Below are 22,388 nucleotides of genomic sequence, written 5' to 3' on the forward strand. Positions count from 1 at the left end.
GTTATAGCCAATTCGTCTTAGTGCCTTTATTGTGAAAATGTAACCGGACATAGCATGTTTGTTAACTTGACCACAGGAGAGACTGTTGTTTTCAACATGATAGGTGAGGCTAAACACGACAGAGACACGGTGGACCGGCGACTCTATTCGACAGTTCTGCATGATACCGGTTTGAATAGACATATTTTCATGCCATCATGCTGATAACTCCTGTACAGGTAGTAGCATTCAGGAAAAATGTAACAACGTTAGCATCATTACAGTACTGCCGAGTCTCCAGAACAGAGTTGTCAGTCTGCAGTTTTTTCTTTCAACAGTTGAAGAAGTGCGTCGTTAAGATGCTTCACACGTAAGCCACAACATCCCTGCTTCAAATCCGGCTGGGACCTTTGTTGCATGTTGTTCCCCACATTCTGCCTCTTGAATACATACTTAAAGGCAAAAATGCTCCAAAAATAATCCAAAGAAAAACAAACAAACAAACAAACAAACAAACAAACAAGAAACTGTTGCATATTCGGGGGTGTAATAACCATTGAACCTTCTATGGGTGCCAGCAGGGATCCGCACTAACAGTCTTGTGATCTACGCTGCACACTGTGCTACAAATTTGGATCCCAAGGCATGTGGCCTACATGCTATTTGTATTTGCTCAAAACTAAGATTGTCAGGGTTGCCATGACAAAGAGCAGATCACAATTGAGGCAGATTGAGCAGCATTAACATGGAGGACGAGGCGAGAGAAAGGCAAGCAGATGAGTCAGAGCAGCCAAAACTGGAAGACGAATAGAAAAACCAAAAAGGATTTTGGCGCCTCGCATTGCAAAAGGAGCAATTCAAGAATGTCATGTCATCTTAATTTAGGATGTTTAAGTCTGATTCTCTCTTATGGAGGTTAAATTATTCTGTCGAGCTCAATTTGAAGCAGATTACTTAACTTAATTTGTTACCGTGGCATCGTGACTCTTTGTCAGCTGATGAGAAACAAGTGAAAAGACAACCACGCAAGACAAAAATAACTTGAATAATCTGATATTTGAATAAAGAACGTAGCTGAATTTAAATTTCTTGGCCAATACTAACAAAATGTCATGAGATTTGAGGCTGATATGAATAAGTTTCTCTAGTTTTGAGGGATTTTTTTGCAGTGTAACTTGCCAAACTGCTGTCAGTTCAAATAGAAATCAGATAATTCAGCTCCGAGCGGCTTGAAAAATCTGTGGAAACAAAGAAAAACAAGGACAGCAGAGCAGAAGATATAAAAGCTGCTGATGCACACAGAAGTTAACTGAGTGATGTGTTCAGTGTAAATCAGCCATCAAACTACATCAAACCTTCATGCAGAAGAAACTCCATCCGGCTGCCCTGAAGATGAATCTGACTCAGCTGCATTTAAACACTTACCGGTTCTCAGATTCCCAACTGAAACCTGCTCGGACTGAAGTGACTCACTGTGACTGCTTTAAAATATTTAGATCTCTGTGCGTGTTGGTGTGTGGGAGTGACTCAGCTCGACTATTCTCACATATTGTACAGAAGCTAAATCATAAATGTTTCATGTGCTTGCAGTTTATGTATTTGTTTATTCAACAGGGACAATAGGTTGACATCGTTTTTGTGGTGACCAATCCCGGCTATTTTTAACGGGAAGTTGAACAATCTCCAGCTGTTTTTGTGGAGACGATACCGGGTGATTTTTAAGGAGGCCAGTGGGCATTTCCAGACGTTTTTGTGGAGACCAAAGCCAACTTTTTAACGGGAAGTCTGACCATCACCAGCTGTTTTTATGGTGACGAAACAATGTGTTTTTTAAAAGAGACCTGGGGACATTTCCAGTTGTTTATGTGGTGACCAGAGCTGGCTTTTGTTCTTGAGAAGTCTGACCATCTCCATCCGTTTTTTTGTGGTGACCAACCCAGTGATTTTTAAGGAGCCCTGTGGAAATTTCCAGCCACTTTTGTGAAGACCAAAATTGCCTTTTTGTAGCAGGAAGCAGAGTTGTATTTAAAGCGAAACCATGTTTTCCTAACCCTAACCAAGTGTTTTTGTGCTAAACCTAAGCAGAACAACAATAAGAGTGATTTAGAAAAACTGAACCTAAACAAACATCAAGTCGCAACATTAAGAAATGTTTAAAGTTTAAACTTGTTTGTAGTTTTGCAGAAATGCACATAGCTAAAATGTATTCATGGATATTTGGTTCGGTATTTAATGTCTTGTGTTTTCAAGCAGCATGGTGAATAATTATAAAAAGCCATATCGGTTTACATACAAGAGCATTTCCTTTGTTGTCTGAGGCCACCTCCTCTTACACCTGCGATCCTGGAGCAACATTTATTTCACCTTTGACTGATGTTAGCTACATGAGACTATACTGTATATGACAAACGAGCAAAAGCATGGGTGACGAGGATAACAGAGGTTTAACTTTGCAGGGGTCAATAGATAGTTCAAGTTTAAAAAAGGTTCCATAATTTCCTGAAGCAGCTGGCCATCTTAATTTTGAACAAACGCTACTCCAACAAGAGAAAATAGTGCATTTGTTTGTGGACAATAAGGAAAATAAAGATCATCACTACATATAAATTATTTCTCCCATCTTTGCATCAAGTAGAACATGCGCTTTAATTTGTTGCCACTTCCTTGATGATTTTGTGTTTTGTGCGTTTAATCTGTCAAATCAAATGACATTAAATCAGATCAAATCACCCTGTTACGTGTCTTTCTTCCCCTCTCTGCTCAAAATGATGAGCAGCCATTTGTGTGAGCAGTCGCACAGTTGGGAATGACTCAGGGCTCAGCTAATAGCCGCCATCAATTATTCAGGCTCTAATCTGTGTCTGGAGAGCCGTCAGAAATGTGTTATATATGGACTCGTCGCAGTGATGCACTGGTTGTTCCCTCGGCCTGAAAAAGGAGAAGGATTTTTCCCTTGCCAACGTAACCACCTCGACTCCACGCTGACACAGCAGAAAACTAACATTTACAGAAAGTGGAGGAGGTGGGAAGAAGTGTGAAAGCACCCTGCTGATGTCATGATATCATATTTATTGAAGTATTGCTGGGGCTTAAGTAGAGGATGATTTAATTTCTTGTTCTGTTATTGAATTATTTTGATACTCAGGAACAGTTTAGTGATTCATTATCTGGAAAACAAACAACTAAACGACGGATGGAAATTGCCCATTTCTCAGCTGACAGTTGTGTCTTTTGCTAACAGTCGATTGAACACAGTACAATAAAACAAGCTACACTAATTGATGACTTTGAGACCTTTACATTGCTGTTAAACAAGGAGGATAATTAGCCGTCATTAATGGATTGATGGATGGATGTTAAAGGTACCTTGCAGAGTTTTTGGCCACTGGTAGCTCCATGGAGCCATGTTTTGATGAGTCAGCTTCTGTCTGTTGGTTTGTTTTATTGTGTCTGCATATACAAGGAAGAGGAAGACTGCTTGCTAGCAAACCATGTAAACAATACATGATTTGAAACATTTTTTTTAAAATTACCCTGGCCAATGTTTTATGAAGAAGGAAATGACCTAAAAATACACATGAGAAGAAAGCTCCAGTTTTAAATAAGGTTCGGAGGACAAGGGATGTGGAAAGAAGCTCCTGTACATGTAATTTCATACTGTAATATCAATATATCTCATGATACTATAAATCATTTGGGAAATCAGCCTGCATGCAGATTGAAAGAGTTAAAATGAGTAGCATGTTAACCAGTTAAAAAGAAGCAGGAGATTTGAAGCAGATGAGTGGTTACCACTTCTGTCCACAGGGGTCTCCAAAATCAACAAAATATCAAACTTACTTGTAGTCGCTTTAAAGACTTTTTCTTCACCTGTAATCAAATTAACATTTTACAACAGGTTGTTAAATCTTCCAAATTCCCTGAAATAAAGACGCTGGCACCGTCATTGGCAGCTGTAGTCCTGGACCAGACACATCTTTGGTACTTGGCAGTTTTTGGTACTTGGACACATTTCATTTGGTAGCAAAAAAGTAATAAAATTTGATATAAAACTTTACTGCTTGACTTGGGCCCAGTTTAGAATTTGCATTTTTTTGATTAACTTATCCTAAAATATAATCACTTTCTTTCACACTCTTCCTCTTTCAGCTTTAAAACTAAACTTACACTAGGATGTAAAACAAGAGTAAAATTCAAGGGAAAGCAACTCTGACAGTTTGGCATCCATCACAGGCACATCAGATAATCTTTTCGACCACGCTGCGTCTTACTCAACACTTCCCTCTGGAAACACTTCCCCTTAGATTTCACTTTGGCTAATGGAGCCCAGCACAAATTGGCAGATGATTCACAAGGATGTTGAGAAAGCAATAACAGCCCCCGACACACACACACACACACACACACACACACACACAGAGGGAGAACACACACAGGCAAGACGTTTCCTCTCGGGTTTGGCTGCTTACCAGAGGACAGCTGTACTGTGAGCTTTTCCTCCCGTATCTCATTTCAATTATGACGTTAAAGGTGTCCTGAAGAGGGAGAGCACTAATGCCTGTTCATGCCATGAAAATCCCTCAACACACAGATACAAATCTAATGAGCTCTGTCACATTCATCTCATTTCTCTGTTTCCCACCCAAAAAACGAGAACGCTAAAGAAAACCGAATTGACAACCACTGAAAATCACTTTCTTCGCGTCGTCTACCTGCCAAACGAGCCTTGAAAAAAAGCACCCAGCAGTGTGTAATCAAAATGGAAATGTCATTATTCCTTCCACTGCTCTTTAAACAAGCTCACGGCTTTAACACGCTGCTTGACTTGTTCTTAAGTGGAACATTTTGACTGCAGAGTGGCTGATGTGAGCAGGAGCTGGAGGTTTGTTCTGCCACTGTCAGAAGGTCAAAAATAATCCTTCAGAGTCAAGTAGAGCCCAAGATTTTGCTTTTTCCTCCGCCAAAAATAACTTTGTTGAGTCAAGACTGCAGATTTGTAGATGCTGAGATGCTGAGACCAACATTGATTTCTCAATATCAGTTAAAGATGTAATTCGTAAGAAATGGCCAGAATTCAAAGGTAGCTACAAAACTATAAGGGACAGTATATACCCTAACCCTAACCCATGGAGCTAAGTGGCCATTAGCCCCCAGGAAGTTTTCATAGTGGCCAAACCGTGTAATTACATCGTCACGTGATGCACTGCTGCCCAAAAGACTTTTTCCCGTAAGCTAACATTGTGAAAGAAGGGGCTGTATAACGGTGGATGCATTTTTTGAGCGTCACAACCCCCGAGACATGACTCGTTTGACTGTCGTAACTGGAGCCATTCGGTCCAATAAATTCAGAAAGTCTAGAAGAGCTGCACGATTAAATTATTTTATCCCCATTCAAGTTCAGCCTCGGTTGGCAGAAGTCTCTAGTGTGCAGGCTCTTTGCTCTATGACTCATTTGGTGAGTGTTTGGTAAAGATCACAGTCATGGTTAAAAACAATGTTGACGTCTTGAGATGCAAACCACAGTCTCCAGTATCAAAGTCTGACACAGAACCAGTAATCAGCCATCATCATTATAATAATAGAAAGCCTCCTGACGGCCGAGCGTCTTACCTGTAGCCCCTCGATGGCCAGCCGCAGCATGCTGGGAGTCAGCTTGGACGCCTGCTTGAAGGTGAAGTTACTCCAGTCGATGATGAGGATGAAGCCGTTGACCTGCAGCTCCGGATCTTCTATCATAGACTCCAGCGACAGCAGGATCGCCCTCAGTATGTCCACAAATGTGTATCTGGGAAAAGTGTAACAGCTTGTAACTGTCTGCTCATTCTGTCACACAATGACTTTGTAACACAGAGAACCAGCACTAAACTAAAGAAACAGTGACCCAATGATTCATGTTCTATCTCAAGTCAAACAAAAAGGAGTCTAAAGGAGAGTCTTGATGAGTTAAAATGTTGTGAACTCACAACTAAAACTTAGAAAGATGAAGATTAGAAGAAAAGGTGGAACCTTTTACTCACTCATAGGCAGTTATCTGACAACTTGAGCAACAGTTTGTAGTTTAAATGTGAAATTAAACCCAACCTGGTGGTCTTGAGATAAGTCACAGGATGGGAAAGAAGACGAAATATAAAGTATATTTTCTGACTTTTCTCTGTGGTGTTTTGTGATTCTGGATAGTTTTAACTCCTTTCCCTGATAAACAACGTTCAAATAAAAAGCTTTGAATGGAAATTCATTCTTTTGATGGAACTGCAAGTCACTGACATGAGCTGCAATTATTAATAGATTAGCTGTCAACTGCTAAATTATTTGGCACTATTTTGATTTCTGGTTTCTTTCCTCCTCTGTGACAGTAAACTGAATATCTTTGGGTTGTGGACAAACCACGACATTTGAGTCGATCATCTTGGGCTTTGGGAAACACTGATCGACAGTTTCCATTATTTTCTGACGTTTTATAAACCAAACAACGAATCGATTCATCGAGAAAATAATCCGCAATTAAAAATGATCCATTGGTTGCAGCTCTATTGACATATCATTCATTTCAAAGGGGCAATAAGTGGTTTAAACATCTTAGGACTAACATGAGTTTACTTCCATTGAAATAAAATGTTAAATGCACAAGTTGTTTTATAAATAAGTACACTATATCAACAGAGGTTTGTGGACATGCTGTCACCTGTCCACACACTTGAGGTCCAGGCTGTTTGGACTCTACTTAGTTCGATAACAAGAGGAAACCAAAAGCTTCTTCAGATAGACATGTCCTTCCAGCTTTGTTGAAACAGTCTGGTTTAGTTTAGTTTTTTGAAGAAGGGACAGTACAATTAATAAAACACATGGTAAAACATGAGTAAACATGACAGAATTAGCCAAAGGATTATTTTTCTTCTGTTGTCAGGAGCTACTTTTTACTTCCACTACATTAATTTGATAACTTTAGTTACAGTACTAGTTACTTCTCAGGTTGCAGATTAACTTCTTTGATCAACAATAATATAAAAAAATGATCACTGATAAACAGAAAAATGCTGAAGTGAATATCACATCTTATAGTTGGCAATAATCAGACCCTGATTACATAATATTCACAAACATGTACATACTGTATAAGTGTAATTTACTTTTACTTTTAATACTTCAGTACATTTAATATCAGATACTTTCAGACTTTCACTCAGGTACTCTTTGTATGGGTGACTAAAATTAAAAGTAAAATTTTGAGGCACTTGTACTGAGGCACCTATATTTCCAATTTCTGCTACATTATACTTCCACTCCACTACACTTGCACTTTCTCCTCCACTACATTAATTTGATTACTAGTTACTTTGCAGATTGCGTGCTGCATCAGAGCCAAAGAAGCACATTTAAATTAAATTATCTTATCAGCAAACAGACAAAAGAAACACAGACTCAAAAGCTGAATATCGGATCTGATAATTGGCTAAATAATAATATAATAATCAGTACACATACATGTAAATATGTGTAATTCACTTTCACTCAAGTACCATTTGTATGGGTGACTTTCACTTTTCCCAGATTAATATCCTCACACAATATCTTTACGTGTAGTATGACTTCTGGGTACTTTAAACAACACTGCCTCATGTTTGGGTGTCCACAAACTTTTGGCCACGCCGTGTATTTTCCCCTCATTTGATTAAAGAATAAAGATGAGTTGCTTTCTCGGGGTTTTCAGTGATGTGATGGTGCTGAGTGGACAGCTCCACACACCAGACTCCATTTAATTTGAGTGGTTTTTAACCCACTGACTCTCCTCTGGTCTTTGTGTCCTGTTGCTCTTTGTTTGTCTGATCAGATAACCTCACAACAGACTCCACAGCCCCACCACCACCACCACCAGCCCTCCACCTCTTTATTACCTGCTCTGGTCCCAGTTGGCTGCGAACAGGACCAGTATTTTCCTGCCGTATCTGTCCAGATTGGAGAGCACGCCGGGGAACCCGTCCTTCAGGGCCTGCTTGATCCCCGGGTCGGTCGCCTTCAGGTTCTTGAACATGTCCAGGTTCTGCTGTCGGTACTCAAAGTACTGTGCCAGCAGGCGAAACGCCTCGAAGTGGTTGAACTTCCTCGCCCGGAGGAATCTGAGGATGAACGCGTCGTCTGTCCTGAGGAACCCGATGTCCGGCCGGGTGATGATCATGTCCCGGACCTCCTGGATGTCCTGGTGTAAAGTCTCCGGGTTCTCTTTCAGCTCCACCTTGGCCTTCTCCAGGGTCTCTGGAGAGAGGCCAGCCTGTAAGTGAGTCATCTTTCGCAACAGCTGTCCCTCCGCGGGGGACCACAGCACCGCAGCTTCCAGCGAAACAACACAATCAAATGTTACCCGCAGCAACAGGGTGAAGTGTGTTACTAAATGCCTTTCTCTCTGCCTCACCAGCTGACATGAGATGGAGGCCTGCTGCTCTGTAGACGTAATCCACCCTGAACTGGCACAGGCGCTGCCGCTATGATGCTCCTAATATCAACATATGGGCCGCTCACTTTTACGCACGCAAACATTTTAATTCCACCTGAAAGGATTCAACTTTATTGTGATTTTCCCCACAGCGTGTGTCATGACTCAGGTCCTCCGGGCTTCAGGCTTCAGCACGTCCAACCTGCTGATCCGGGCGGCCCGAGCTCAGAGCCGACAGACGGCCGCTTCCCACCATGTCAGAGCCTCTCCTCTCGTTCTCTCTCTGTCGGAGGCACAATGACGACGACAGCATCACCGTCTCCCCGGCGTCGCTCGCGGCGGCCAGGCAATGCGGCACGACCCTGCAGCACCTGCTATATCATCATCATCCTCATCCTCATCATCATCAGCAGCATCCCTCCGCCTTCACAACGCATCTCCATCCGCCGACCGACTGATGCTGATGCTGATGCTGCTGCTGGTGCCGCTGCTGGTGCCGCTCCGCTCCGTCACCGTCAATCCAGGCAGATTTGGCCGCCCGCTCCCGCCTCTACATCCCCTGTCTCATCATCATCGTCATCCTCCACGATTTTTTTTAGGGGGGGGGGGGGGGGACGAGAATTCAGATGTTAAATCAGGCTTCACAAAGACTAAAAGAGGGGATCCAGCAGCACAGGTGTCCCGCGAGGCTGTGTTCCCCTCCTCCTGCCACCGGTTTCTGGGTTGGGTGGGGTGGCTCTGTGGGGGGATTACCGTCTCTGCTCCTCCTGCTGCTGCCGCTGCTGCCGTCTGTTCGCTGGGAAAGTGACTGACAACAAGGGAGTCTGCGCTCCGGTCGGTGTATGGACGCCACCGGCTGGGGGGGTGGGGGAGGTGGTGGTGGCTGGGTGGAGGGGGTGGAGTGTGAGATGAAAAGGCAACAGATGCAGGGAAGATGGAGATGTGGAGAGGCCGAAAAATGAAAGTGGAGGGATGGAGAAAGGACGGTGAAGGGAGGAGGTCTGTAGGATGAAGGTAGAAGCTGAAGGATGGGGGTGGACGGTTGGATTTGAAGCCTGAGGCAAAATCAGGGGCCTCAACATCACCTCTCTGCTCGTTTTCTTCCTGAAGGACCATATGCTGCAGAGTTAGGGTAAATTATTTCATGTTTGTGGACTATTTATTATTACGTGCTTCAGAATACTACAGAGCAGGTGTGCCCAAACTTTTAACCCCCAGATTCTAACTTATTACTGGACCTCAGGCGAAAAGCAAGCACCTATTTTATTATTTTGTTAAGAGACAAGCAAAATGGAAGTAAGGCCAGTAGGAAATCTATTTTTTAAATATGATCTAAACTGTTTGTCTCCTCAGTTTATGACTTAAAGGGGCACTATGTAGTTTTGTATTTCATCCCACGCCATCTCCATAAGTCATTGAATGAATAATTTTCCTATACTTGTCTACATATAATATTGATTACCTTTTGTCTTTGTCATGCAAAAATATCAGTTAATATCAACTGATATACTCTCCTTGTAAGAAAATATAAATTATAAATATATAATAATATACAAATAATACAAACTTAGAAGTATTTATTTTTTCCATAACTGAGTAAACATCCCCAGGACACTGTATGAAGGTAGAAAGGTGGCAGGGTCCGCCAAATATAAACAAAGTAAAACAGTATGAAACTGTGTTGTCCTTTAAGGTCAGTTTGTTTATTCAGTTTGTTTGGGCATAAAAAAAAAGAAAAATTCAATGAAGATCTTTCTCTTCTACAAAAAACATAGACTAAAAGAGGGGGTCCAGCAGCACAGGTGCTTTAAGAACAGGTGAAAATATCAGGATCACTTTTGGATAAAAAGTTTTCTTTTTCTTTTTGTCATTGGCCTCTCAGGGCTTCCATAGAAATAGCACCTAAGTTCCCTTAAGTAACTCACCTCCTCTAGAAAGTGTCACTCAGCCCACCATGGTCAGATCATGGAAAATAATAATAGTTATGGATCCCACATCAGAAAAAACATAAACAGTGATTCATGTTTGGTGGACCAAATCAATTCTTTGGCCATAATCCGTAAGCAACAAGGCCGAAATTTTAAGCGTCTTGATGAAGGTTTCACTCCAGACTCTTAAAGGAAGAGTTAACCCAGAAATGAAAATTCAGTCTCAGTCGTGTCGGGAAAGTCAGGTGAAGTTTCACAGCACAACAGTGTTGCAGCATTCTCCATAACAACTGAAGTAGATGGGGACTTGTTTTAAAGCGTAATAAAACAACAGAAAATAAAACATAAAATGGCTCCATACAGCTCGTCCAGCGTAATCCAAGTTATCTTATCTTATCTCAGGAATCAAATATCATGATATTTTAACCAAAAACATTAATATTGGTACTGCAACAGTATTGTAGGGATGACAACTGGTACTTTCATAAAACAGTAATACAATGAGATTTTTTTCATAATTAATCATTGTTAATGTGGATATAATGACTAAGCAGGAAAAAGGCCAGTATAAGAACAAGTAGAACAGTCTGATAAGTACAGAAAATGACATCACTTTGCTGTAATGCAGCCTGTAAAACCAGGAAATACCGTGATATTGTTTTATCTTAACAATACATACAAGAAGTGAAATGCAGGATATGTTGTCCTTCTCTCTTGCAGCCCCTTAACACTCAGTGATCCTTCCACTCCTTTTATTTGTTTGCCTGACTGTATTGATGGAGCAGAGAGCAGTAAAGGTAACCGAGCTGCATGTGAAGCTCACCGCTCAGCCATCAGCAGCGACACAGCCGACCTCCAGAGAGATAAGTGGGCTGGTACAAAAGAAATTAATTCAGCATGTTTAAGTGCAGCTGTCTGGTGACCACTGAGCAGGTGCCACTCCCTCATCCACCCCTCCACCCCTCCTCCCTCCATACATCTATTCATCCACACACCCCTCCATTACAGCTACACTTCATCCCACTGGCTCTCTAATGAATCTGTAGAATCTCTGTCCTGTTTTACTGATTGAATCTTGATCTAATTGAGTAAATTCTGAGTGACGGCAGACAGCAAATGTCAACCCTTCACGTTTTCCCTCCTCCAAGTCTTTTGTCACTTTATCTCTCCTTCTCTACCAAGATCTCACCAGTCTGGAGCCTCCAGCAGGCATCAGAGGTGGGAAGTAACAGATTACAAGTACATAAACAGATTTTTCAGGTATCTGTACTTTACTTGAGTATTTATATTTCTGACAACTTTTCATTTTCAAAACAGCATTTGAGGGGAATTATGGATTATTTTGCTTTTGCGTCATTACACGGCGCCTTCCCAACATCACGACACTGATTTCAACCTATCAGCGCACATCACGCACGGCAGACGTAGCGAGGCGAAACAAAAGATGTAAGAAGATGGAAACAGACAGAGAGGGAGACTGGAATGAGGAGAAAAGGTGAACCACCCCCACTTTTGTCCACAGGGGCCATCAAAATCAACAAAATATTAAAGTCCCTTGTAGGAGCTTTAAAACACATGATCACACACACTTTGATGTATCAATAGTTTGATATAAGATCAGTATAAATGTGTATATCCAACATTTTATCACAACATTTTCACATCAGGAACACCCGTCCACCTACTCCACCCCATATCTCTGAAGTTAAATAAATTATTCAAACCAAATCATGGCTGACTCTTACAATGTGTTTTTAAGTAACCCAGAGTGTGTCAGGCTTTAAGAAAGGAATTCATTTTTCCACTGAGCACATTTGCTGCTGAATGAATCACAAAAGAAATGTCCTCCCACTCACAACAACACAGATCCAGGCACATATTTTCATATTCATGCTCATATTTTCTTTCTTCACACTAATTCAAACACACACACACACACACACACACACACACACACACACACACACACACACACACACACACACACACACAAACCATTCTGTCTTTGTAAATGCATCTAAAGTGCTGCAGGACGTTTTGTCAACTGCACACCACTTTAGTTTTTAACAAAAAATCACTCATGGTCGCCCGTACAGCTTCTGTCTAAAGACCACAGTTATGATAATATCCTGGCAGTTGGGGGTGGGGAGAGGGGCAAATCCTGAATGGAGGGGGGTAGAGAGAATCCAGCAGGGTCCCTGGGGGCAGCCGGAGGCGTTGCATTAATGCCCCTTAACGGTGATGGGCCGGTGTTGGAGCGAATTAAATAAATTGCAGACATGCATTGGAAATTACCTCTGGTCTTCAATGGCACAGCTGTCTTTTTGATTTTAGTCTCTGAGGGCTGAACGGCTGATTGAAAAAATGACGACTGGACATAAAAAGTTAGTGAGGACATCCTGTGGATCCAGGGAGTCTGAGGCTCGGTTCACTCCGCAGATCAACAGTCCTGGTTTTCCCCTCAAATGTGTCACAAATGTTTGTTTTTTCATTAATCCTTTGACTGTTACTGCCCTGGTACTCAGCTCAATTAGACACACATTTACACTCACTTGCCAGTTAATTAGGTACGCCTGTCTAGAACTAATGCAGCAGTCCTGCAATAAATCCTCCCTTCATGAAGGTTATAATGTGTTGTAAAGTGTTTTGATTCAATTGCATGATCATTTCGGAGCATTATTCTAAGAGGTGTCTCTGTCATATGCCTAATGTAAACTGGGTGGACTGTAATTGCTCATAAAGTGTGTACGAGTGTGTATCTCAGTCAGCAACCTTTTCAATTAAAGAATAATTACAATGTGCACAAGTCAGTAATATCCATAATTAATATTCAAAACACGACTGACTGTAATTGCTTCATAGAGCTTGGATGTAAGGAGTCTTTGTTTTTAAACTGCTAAACGCCTGATAGCATTTCATCCCTCCATCAGTTATTTCATCCTGCTCACAGGGCAGCAGGTGACATTTGATGAAGTACAGGACAGCTGTGAGCAATGGTTTGTACATAAGGGGACATTTTAAACCTGTTTCTGGAAAACAAATAAACTAAAAACCAACACCACAGCTTATCATTTCAAGTCTTAAGGTTCTGAATGAAAAGATGAACTGACCCACCATTCACGTGTTTAATAGGCAAACACGCCTGCACATAGAAAGATTCAGTTCTAATTCACTTGACTGTGGAAGAAACAAAGAGAACAGCTGGAACATGCACAAAACACAGGAAGAACTAAAAACTGAATGTATGGATGTAATGGTCTGTCTGGATCCAGAACACTGATGCACTATGACGCCCTCTGCTGGTCAGTGGCTTAAATTTACTTTAAGGGAAAAAATCTACTGAGACAGTGGCATGATGATCTTGACATGATGTGATTTTGTAATTTTGCATGTTTGTATTTATAAAGAGCCTGAAACTGTTTGCTACCTGATTCTTTCCCCTTTGCACAGAGGTATGTATAATCTATGTAATAATACTCATGACCCTGCTTATGAGCAAAAACGAAGAAACAAACAAAAAAACAACAACAACCTCATGATCCATCAAAACACACAGTTGGCTCTACCTTGTGACAGCAATATATAAGGAGGACACCATACTCCAGAACAAGTTTGCAAAAAGAAATTAGTTTTATTTACAAATCATTTCAGAATTGACAAAACTATGGGTCTGGAGGCCTGGCCACATTTAACCAAAGGATGGGGGAGTCTGGGCCAGTCACGCAGTGAGCCACAGGACTCACACACAGCTTTCCTCCCCAAACTTAGAAAAACTACATAGATTCAATTAAAAAGTGCTGAAAACAGGACTACCAGACCTCTATACTCAAAAGAGAACAAAACACCAACTGAGGACAAAGACAGAAGTCTAACAGGGTCAGAGATGCTTTTTCTGGAGAAGAGAGCTCCTTCTCCCTCAGACTCTCTTAAGTATTGGCTGGGCCTCATCACCTGATGATCAGAAACACCTGAGAGGACAGAGGAGAGAAGAGGAGGAGAGAACGACACAGAGGAGGGAGCGCATAACATACTAGTAGATTGTATCAGTGGCAGAAAATATTCAGATTCTTTACTAAAGTAATTCAGTCCAAGTGAAGTCCTGCATTCACATTCATACTTAAAGAAAAGTGCAGAAGTATTATCAGCAAAATGTTCCTGATTTATCAAAGGTAAAACGCACTCATTCTTCAGTTTTCAGGTGACTTTAATACGTAATATATGTATCACCTAAAAAGATTCATTGGTTGAGTCTTAAAAGTCTTTTCCACAAATTTTTCCACAAGATTTCTGCCAGTGTAGCTGTTTTTTTCGACCTGTTTCCAACAGAAAACAAGCTGTTTAATTGGACTTTTTAGACGTGAGTGTGAGAGGGCAGAGTGCAATAATACCAAGAGAAATGTCACATTATTCTAGAACACTAATAAAACTAGTTGACCTCGATTAAAACAGGTTAAAAGGATCTCACAGCAGTGGATAAGACAATAAGACTTTTAGGACTTAATCATGGACACAAATTACTCTAAATTACTGATCTGAAAAATGTGGTGGAGCAGAAAGTTCAATATTTTTGTCTGAAATGTACAAGTACATCAGTGCTGTTCTTGTTAATTTACTTTACTTTACTTTGTGCTTATGAATGTTAGCATATGAAGTTTAAGTGACACTGAAGGAGACATTTATTTCATAGCCAACAGAATGTCTTGTGTGATGTACGAACAGCAAGATGTGAGTTAAAAGCACATACTGCACATGCAAGAATGATATTCTTATTTGTAAAAAAACAGCATGCTGTCTTGTAATAATTGCTATTTTGAACATTTCCGTTAATAGCCTTGACATTATTCTTCATGGACAGTCTCTCTCCATACTCTCCTCGACTCCAAACCTCATCACCAGCCAACATGACTGAAGGAACAGCAGATGGCAGCAGTGATTCAGTTAATAACCCAGCTTGTCAAACTTCACCTGTGGATTTCACCACATGACCCAGTTTGTAGTGGAAACATTAATTCAGTTGTTATTGCAAACTGTATCATATGTTATTTGTTACCTGTGTTGCTTTAACACATTTCTCACTTTCTACCAACACAGTCTGAAATGTTTTTAATGTAAACAAAATTTGAGAGTAAACTTACGATAAATTTCTGCTAAGTGTTTATAAGACAGAGCGGACAACACAGGGCAAACTGTAGAGATACAAGAGGTAAAATGGAAGCTCCCATCTTTGAATACACTTTTAATGTTTCCTTTCTCTGTTATCTCTCACAGGTTCTCCATGAATCACCTCTTGTCTGGCAGAGATAACTATAACACCTTGTTGGTAAAGCTTTATATCAAGCTCCTCGTGATAAGCTTTAGTTAACAGGTGAATGATAAGTAATTATAAACCCCTTTACATTCCTATCAGATGTTTGTTATAGTCTTATGTGTCAAAAAGACAGTAAGTGATAATAACAGCATCATAAACACATTTATCTTGAGACTATAAGACATTTACGAGCACTTAGAAGTAACCTGTTAACAGTTTATTGAGTACTTCAGAACATTGATAAAAGCTGTAAGAGTTTCTTAGAATAGTTTATTACACATTAATTTGCTTTTACTAAGCAGTTCTGTTGCTATTTTAATATTAAAACAGACTTTATTATTTATTTACTAACAGTTAACTAATCTTTATGGCGCTACTGGATATAAAGCAAGAAATATACCCTGTTGTTAACTCTTAAGAAGCGCTTAATAAAGCATTAATTAACCTCAATAAGGGATTGTTCATGATTTAGATGTGGTGGCTGAAAAATGCTACTTAACTGTTAATAAATGCACAGATAACTGTTACTGGATGCAAAATAAAATAGGTTTTAATCTTAAAAAAGCAACAACAAAGTTCAGTAAAGGCTTAACAATGACATAATAAGTACATTAGTAAGACTTATAGTCGGATTTCAATACATTTACTTTAATGCTATTATAAACAACATCAGCGTTCTCTATAAACAAGTTTTGCAAGTTTATTGTAAATACTTATAAATGTCTGGATAATGTAGCAATAAAAATGTTAATTAAGCTATTATTAACACTTACACTGTCAAATTATAATGTTAAGAATAACGACTTATTGGCTGTAAACTATTATAAAACGTTGCAGCTGACGTATGGTTGCATCACTTTTGTGTTTACTGGGTTGCCACTTAGATAACAAATTGGAAACAATGATGGGGAAAAAAATTTCACCATGGATTTTCCATGAGATGAGGATTTAATAGGTGAGGGAAAAAGGTTGGGAAAGACTGAGAATCTCTGCAAAACTTTCCCCATGCACCTCCACCGAGCCCCCGATGCAGTTGTTTCTCCCCTGGGGGTCGGACCACAAGGTCAGTACAGTGCTGATCAGGTGGAATAAAAAGGGTTGTAACCCCCAAAGTGATCAAAGACACTGGTGGACATGCCACACCCCGCTACCCCTCTCTTCCTGTACAAACCTCTCCGAGGGCAAACTCACTGACCCTGCAACCAGAGCAGGCAGGGGCGGAGGGTGGGTGGAGGGGGGTTGGAGGGGGTCTGGGAGATCCTGTGTGAGTCTACGATAGAGGGATGGATGGATGGAGGGACTGAGGAAAGAACAGGAGAGATTAAGCTTTAACAGTCAGCTTATCCTCCTGGATTCCCCTCAGAGAATTATTGCTTGTCGCATGTCTTTGCAATATGGCCAGTCTGTTCAGGAGAGAGACGGAGTAGAGGGAATAAGATCTGTGGAGGTTCAGTTGATGTTGTCGACGTACTTAGTATTAATGAGTAGGACCGCGCCCATCTTTCAACTCAGTCATTATTTTTTATCTCAGATACACACCTGTAAAGTTTTATGACTGCATCTTGCGGGTCTATTTGATATCGCAGTGTTGGTGCAGTTCCTAGAACAGGTCAGTTTCAATGATGGTCCTGGAGGAATATTTATTCCAGGAACAACAGCAACACGATGATATCAGATCATGTGTATCTTGTACACTTGTGATTCTGATCAGATCAAAAATCTGTCTGCAGGCAGTTTTAAACTGCATCAAGTTGGAAAAAAATCAGACACACACTTAAAGGCTCTGTAAACACATTTTATACAGCATGGACCCCCTTCTCTTTTATGTTAAGCAACTACATTTCCAGTTCCAGAATGACATACAGTAGGCATGCATATATGTACTGTATATATATATGTAGATATATGTTTGTTCTTTTTTTCCCCTTTATTTTCATCCTTGTTGGATGGTGGCGAGGACATGGTGTATTTTGGTGATGTTAGAAAGACCTCAGATCTTTCTTTGTGCGTTATACAGGCTACCTCTGTATGTTGTAGAGGACTGTATTGTCTGACTGAGTTGACCTGTAAACATATGTACCAACATGTGTTTTGTTTTGTTTTTGTTTGTCTTTGTTTGTTTGTTTGTTTGTTTGTTTGTTTCTTGTTTTGGGTCTGTGTGTGTGTGTGTGTGTGTTATATATGTTTTATTGTACTGTTATGTCTGGTTGTTGTATGTTGTTTAATTTCTACTAGGCAATTCAAAAGTGAAAGATTTGTGTAAATGTCGATCACACTGAAAACTCAATAAAAAAAAAAGTTATAAAAAAAGAAGTTATATTATAATGGCCACAACAAACAGGTGGACAGACGGAGACAGAGACAGAGTGAGAACAATACCAGCTATGCTAGAGTGATCAGGATTGACAGGAACTGGGTTTACAACGATATGCAGCTTAAAACGAATGTGGGCCAGGGCCGTAAAGTGGGGGGACAAAGGCCCCTTTCCAGCTTCCTTCCTCCCCAGTACCGACCCCCCTGCTTGGACCACACCCATTTTCAAACTCTGCCTCCATTTAGATCTCAGCTACACAAGTGTGAAGTTTCCTGACTTTATCTTACACGGTCGTGACGCTGTTGCACTTATAAAATCGGTCAACAGACAGAAATAGAAACGCCTGGGAGGGTACTCAAGACTTTGGTAGATCGGGCTTGTGAGTAGGATGTGAGTGGAGGATCATCAGTATCAAGTAGAAGGAGACAGGTCTGACTTGGTGGATTTAAAGGGTTAAAGCATTCAGTACCTTATAAAAAACATATATCTGTCTATATTTCATCAAGAGATTTCACTTAAAACCAATCGCTGATCAAAAAGGAAAAACCTGTTCGTCCAGCACTCCAGTTTTCAGATACCTTTGTGTTTAACCTCTCCAGCGTTGTTTCAGAACAGCCAGTCACACACGCAAAGACAAATTCCATAACGCTCTACTATAATGAGACCCGTTTTTTAATGGCTGCCATCTTTTGTGTCCATTCATAAATTCATCAGCACCACAATAATCAGAGCTTTGTGTTCTTATACAATAGATTTACTCCAGTGGGAAACGTACAACTCCCGTTTCTGGGTGAAATTTTAATTGGAAGTGGAGACTCAACCGTGCAGCCGGGATGTCAGTGGCTGGCTTCCTGCCAACTCATTCATACTGACAGCACACGCATGCACACACGCATGCACACACACACGCACACACGCACACACACACACACACACACACACACACACACACTGACTCACGACCCGTTTTTCCTTCCTAGACAGCAGCTCTCTAGAAAGGCCTGTTAAGTAAGACATGTTGCTTTTAGTTTTGTTTTTTGTCAATGGTGAAATTATGGCCTTCCATTCACCCATTTAAACACACAGATGGTGACGACTCGCACAAAGCGATTTGTGATTCAGTGTCTTGCTCAAAGACGGGCTGGGAATCAAACTGCTGTCACGGCCGCCCCGGACTTCACAAGTTTAGTGAAAACATCATATGTACTTGTTTTGTTGTTGACATCAAAATATAAATATTATGGATGAACTGTGTTAAAATGCAGGGAACTGCCCACAGATGTCAGGAATTTTAAACAAAAGAATGTCCAGATTTTGTTACATGACAGTGTTTAATGATGCAAATATACACATTTCAGTTAACAGATTGAATGATTGAGATTATTTATTAGAAATATAAAAAACAAATGACATAAACTGTAAATATAAACATGTCATACAATAATGTCTTCTCAGTGTCACCAGGAGATAACATATGTTTGTACAACATTTACCAGAAGGATAAAACATGATAAATCCCAAGAGCATATTTCCATTGTGGTTCCTATGGTGTTGGTGTATGTTTAACTGTTAATGTCACACATACATGAAAATTCAGTCACTCTCTACTCACCCTCATGCTGATGGAAAGTATAGTCCACAAAACATTTCTGGAGCCTCACAGCAATACAGCGTTGCAGCATCCTCTGAAACAACGGAAGTAGATGGGGACTTGTTTCAAAACATGTGAAACAACTGGTAAACAAACATAAAATGGCTCCATACAGCTCGAAAGGTTTATTCCAAGTCTCCAGAAGCCTGTAGATCCCAAATTGATTTGAAAAAGAAGTTATTTACACCCTCCACACCTGGTTGTGCTCGTTCACCCACTTCAGATGGGGTGTGCGCTAACAATTTTGGATCTCAGGGCTTCAAGAGACTTGGATTACACCGGCCAAGCTGTTTGGAGCCATTTCATCTTCTTTTTTCAGTTTTTTTTTTAAAACAAGTCCCCATCTACTTCAGTCATTGTGGTGGTGATTGTAGATATGACTAGACTTTCTTTTTTGGGTGAACTGTTCCTTTAACCTATACCCAGGCAATGCACTGATAACTAAAATCAACAATATGGTGATTGAGGACCTGCTACAGCTGAAACAGTTAAATACTGTAGTTATATTTAGGTCCAGCTGCTACTGCGCTGTCTCTTTAAGGAGGACTTACAGTTTCCTAGATGTTACTGGTGAATGTTGTGCTTTTATCACACTACTCATTGTAAGCTTGTTGTGCACCCAAGCACACTGCCAGCACTTTGTGCCAAAAAAATCAAACAAAACAAATAGGCACTACATTGACACAGAGCCTGGGTTATTCTGGAGTTAAAAATATTCTGGGTGATTCTTTGGGACTGTTGAAAGTTGCAAAGTATTTATTTTCTTTTTATTTACAGAAGAGAATTTTGGTCCTTTAGTTGCGCTTTCCTGCTTTCTTCAAATTAGCATTTTTTGGGTGGATACTGGTCCAACCCGACACAGCCGCCATCAGAGAGTGAAGTAATGGGCTTTGTGGATTCTGATTGGCTGTTGGAGGAACTGCCTATGTGGGGCCATACAAAAGCGATCTGGGCTACAAGAGGCTTACAGCAAACTCCAGTCTGAGACTGGACCCCCACTAGTGTACACACACACACACACACACACACACACACACACACACACACACACACACACACACACACACACACACACACACAGATTGGTTGTTGCTGTCTCCACTCAGTGATGAAGGAGTCCATTCATGCCCGCTGACAAATTACTACTGAAGCATGAGACTAAAGAGACCCCCCACCCCTCTGTCTGTGTGTCTCTCTCTCCATTATAGACTGTGTGAGACTTGGGTGTGAGGGAATATCACACGGGAGACACACCGGAGTTATGAAAGAAGCTTTATGCTAAACAGAACAATGGAAATTGTGTTTTAGTTCCTGTAAAAAATGTAAAGTTACATTAAACTTTCACTATGAATAATAATGATGTTTTGATTTGTATGATGTCTTTCAGAGAACTAAAACAAGACTTAAAATAGGTAAATTGAATAGATTGGTGTGAAGTAAAACATAATTGAATGCTGCTTTTGTTTTGTCAATCTTTTTCAGTTTAAAAGTTGAGTGTGTTGGATTTAGTAGCATTCAGGAGTGAGGTTGCACATTGCAACCGACTAATCAATCAACCCTAAATAAAAATCCCTTCACAGACACAAAATGTTCACTCTAAGATAAAAAAACCCCACAACGATTCTTAGTTTCAGGTGATTATACACTAATGAAAACATGATTATGAAAATCATACTTCATTTCTGCCAATGGATTACCCCAAATCATACACATTTACTTTAATAGTAACACACGAGTAAACAGAATCAATTTATAAGTTCATATTGTGCCGTGGAGAGGAAGGAGGGGGTTGCTTACTGCAAAACGGACAGGAAGTTAGCTAAAATGACAACAGCGCTTAAAGCAGCTTTGAAGGAAGTGAGAAAATATTCCTGGATCCGTCCCTTTGTCCATATCTGCACCAAAAGTTCACAGGGTCTATTCTGGGCTGAGGCCCATCCTCCATCCAAGTTTTGTGGAAATCTGTTCAGTAGTTTTTGTGTAATCCTGCTGACAAACCAACAAACAAACCAGCAAACAGACACAGGTGAAAACAACCTCTTTTTTATAGGTAATAATGGCCTATTTTTTCAGTCTCTAGCACTTCCCTGCCTACCTTTTCAGTATACAAAGAAGACAGATTAAAGCATTTTCCTCACCTTACTAGACCTTTTAATGAGATCAGCTGCACAGTGATTAGCAAGCAACGCTAGCACATGATGCAGGCTGGTGAGGGGGTGTGAGGAGGGTCTTAAGTTTTAGATGCAAGAAGGCAACAGTGAAATGTGGCATTCAAGGACAAATGAGCAAAATCAGCAACTCGCCTGCACTTGAAGTCAAACTGATATTGAAACTGTAAATGTGGCACAAAACTGCACCTGTAGGAAAACCTTAGTATAATGACCACTCAGCAACAAACTGCTAATCACTTCAAGTCCAATCCAGACAAAACAAGGGCTGATTTACACAAAAGGATTAGCCAAGTTCCACAAGGAGGGGGTCACCTGCGGTCACAGGCCACTGCTGACCCTGCATGTGAGGTGACGAGATGCCCAAAACTTGTTGTGTCGGCATTATGCAACACCCCTCAAGGCCTTGAGGTGTCTAAATCGTAGAGAAATCCAATGCCAGGTTTCAAGTGGTTGGCGGTCAGATAAAAAATGGTAACCCTCTCATCATTAAGCCATGCAGTACCTATATGTGGGCTTCTGAAATCTGGCTATAATGTACTGTGTCGCTACAACAGCTGCAACCATTTAAAGCATTCTGCAGCGTGTATATTATGCACGTATGGAACTACA

General features: G+C 40.6%; 1 protein-coding gene across 1 annotated transcript in view; it reads right to left on the minus strand.

The window, feature by feature from the left end:
• Positions 1-9,259, minus strand: part of LOC311271257 (clavesin-2) — a 38,604-nt gene extending 29,345 nt beyond the window's left edge. Inside the window, exons 1-2 of the mRNA XM_084376857.1 lie at positions 7,872-9,259; positions 5,590-5,764 (exon numbers count right to left, since the gene is read on the minus strand). Of these exons, the coding sequence (XP_084232983.1) occupies positions 5,590-5,764; positions 7,872-8,260 (564 nt within the window). The 5' untranslated portion in view covers positions 8,261-9,259. The remainder of the gene's footprint in view (positions 1-5,589; positions 5,765-7,871) is intronic.
• Positions 9,260-22,388: the final 13,129 nt, after the last annotated feature.

The sequence above is a fragment of the Pagrus pagrus genome (genome assembly GCF_965226575.1).
Source record: "Pagrus pagrus genome assembly, chromosome: 16".
In the NCBI taxonomy this organism is placed as follows: domain Eukaryota; kingdom Metazoa; phylum Chordata; class Actinopteri; order Spariformes; family Sparidae; genus Pagrus; species Pagrus pagrus.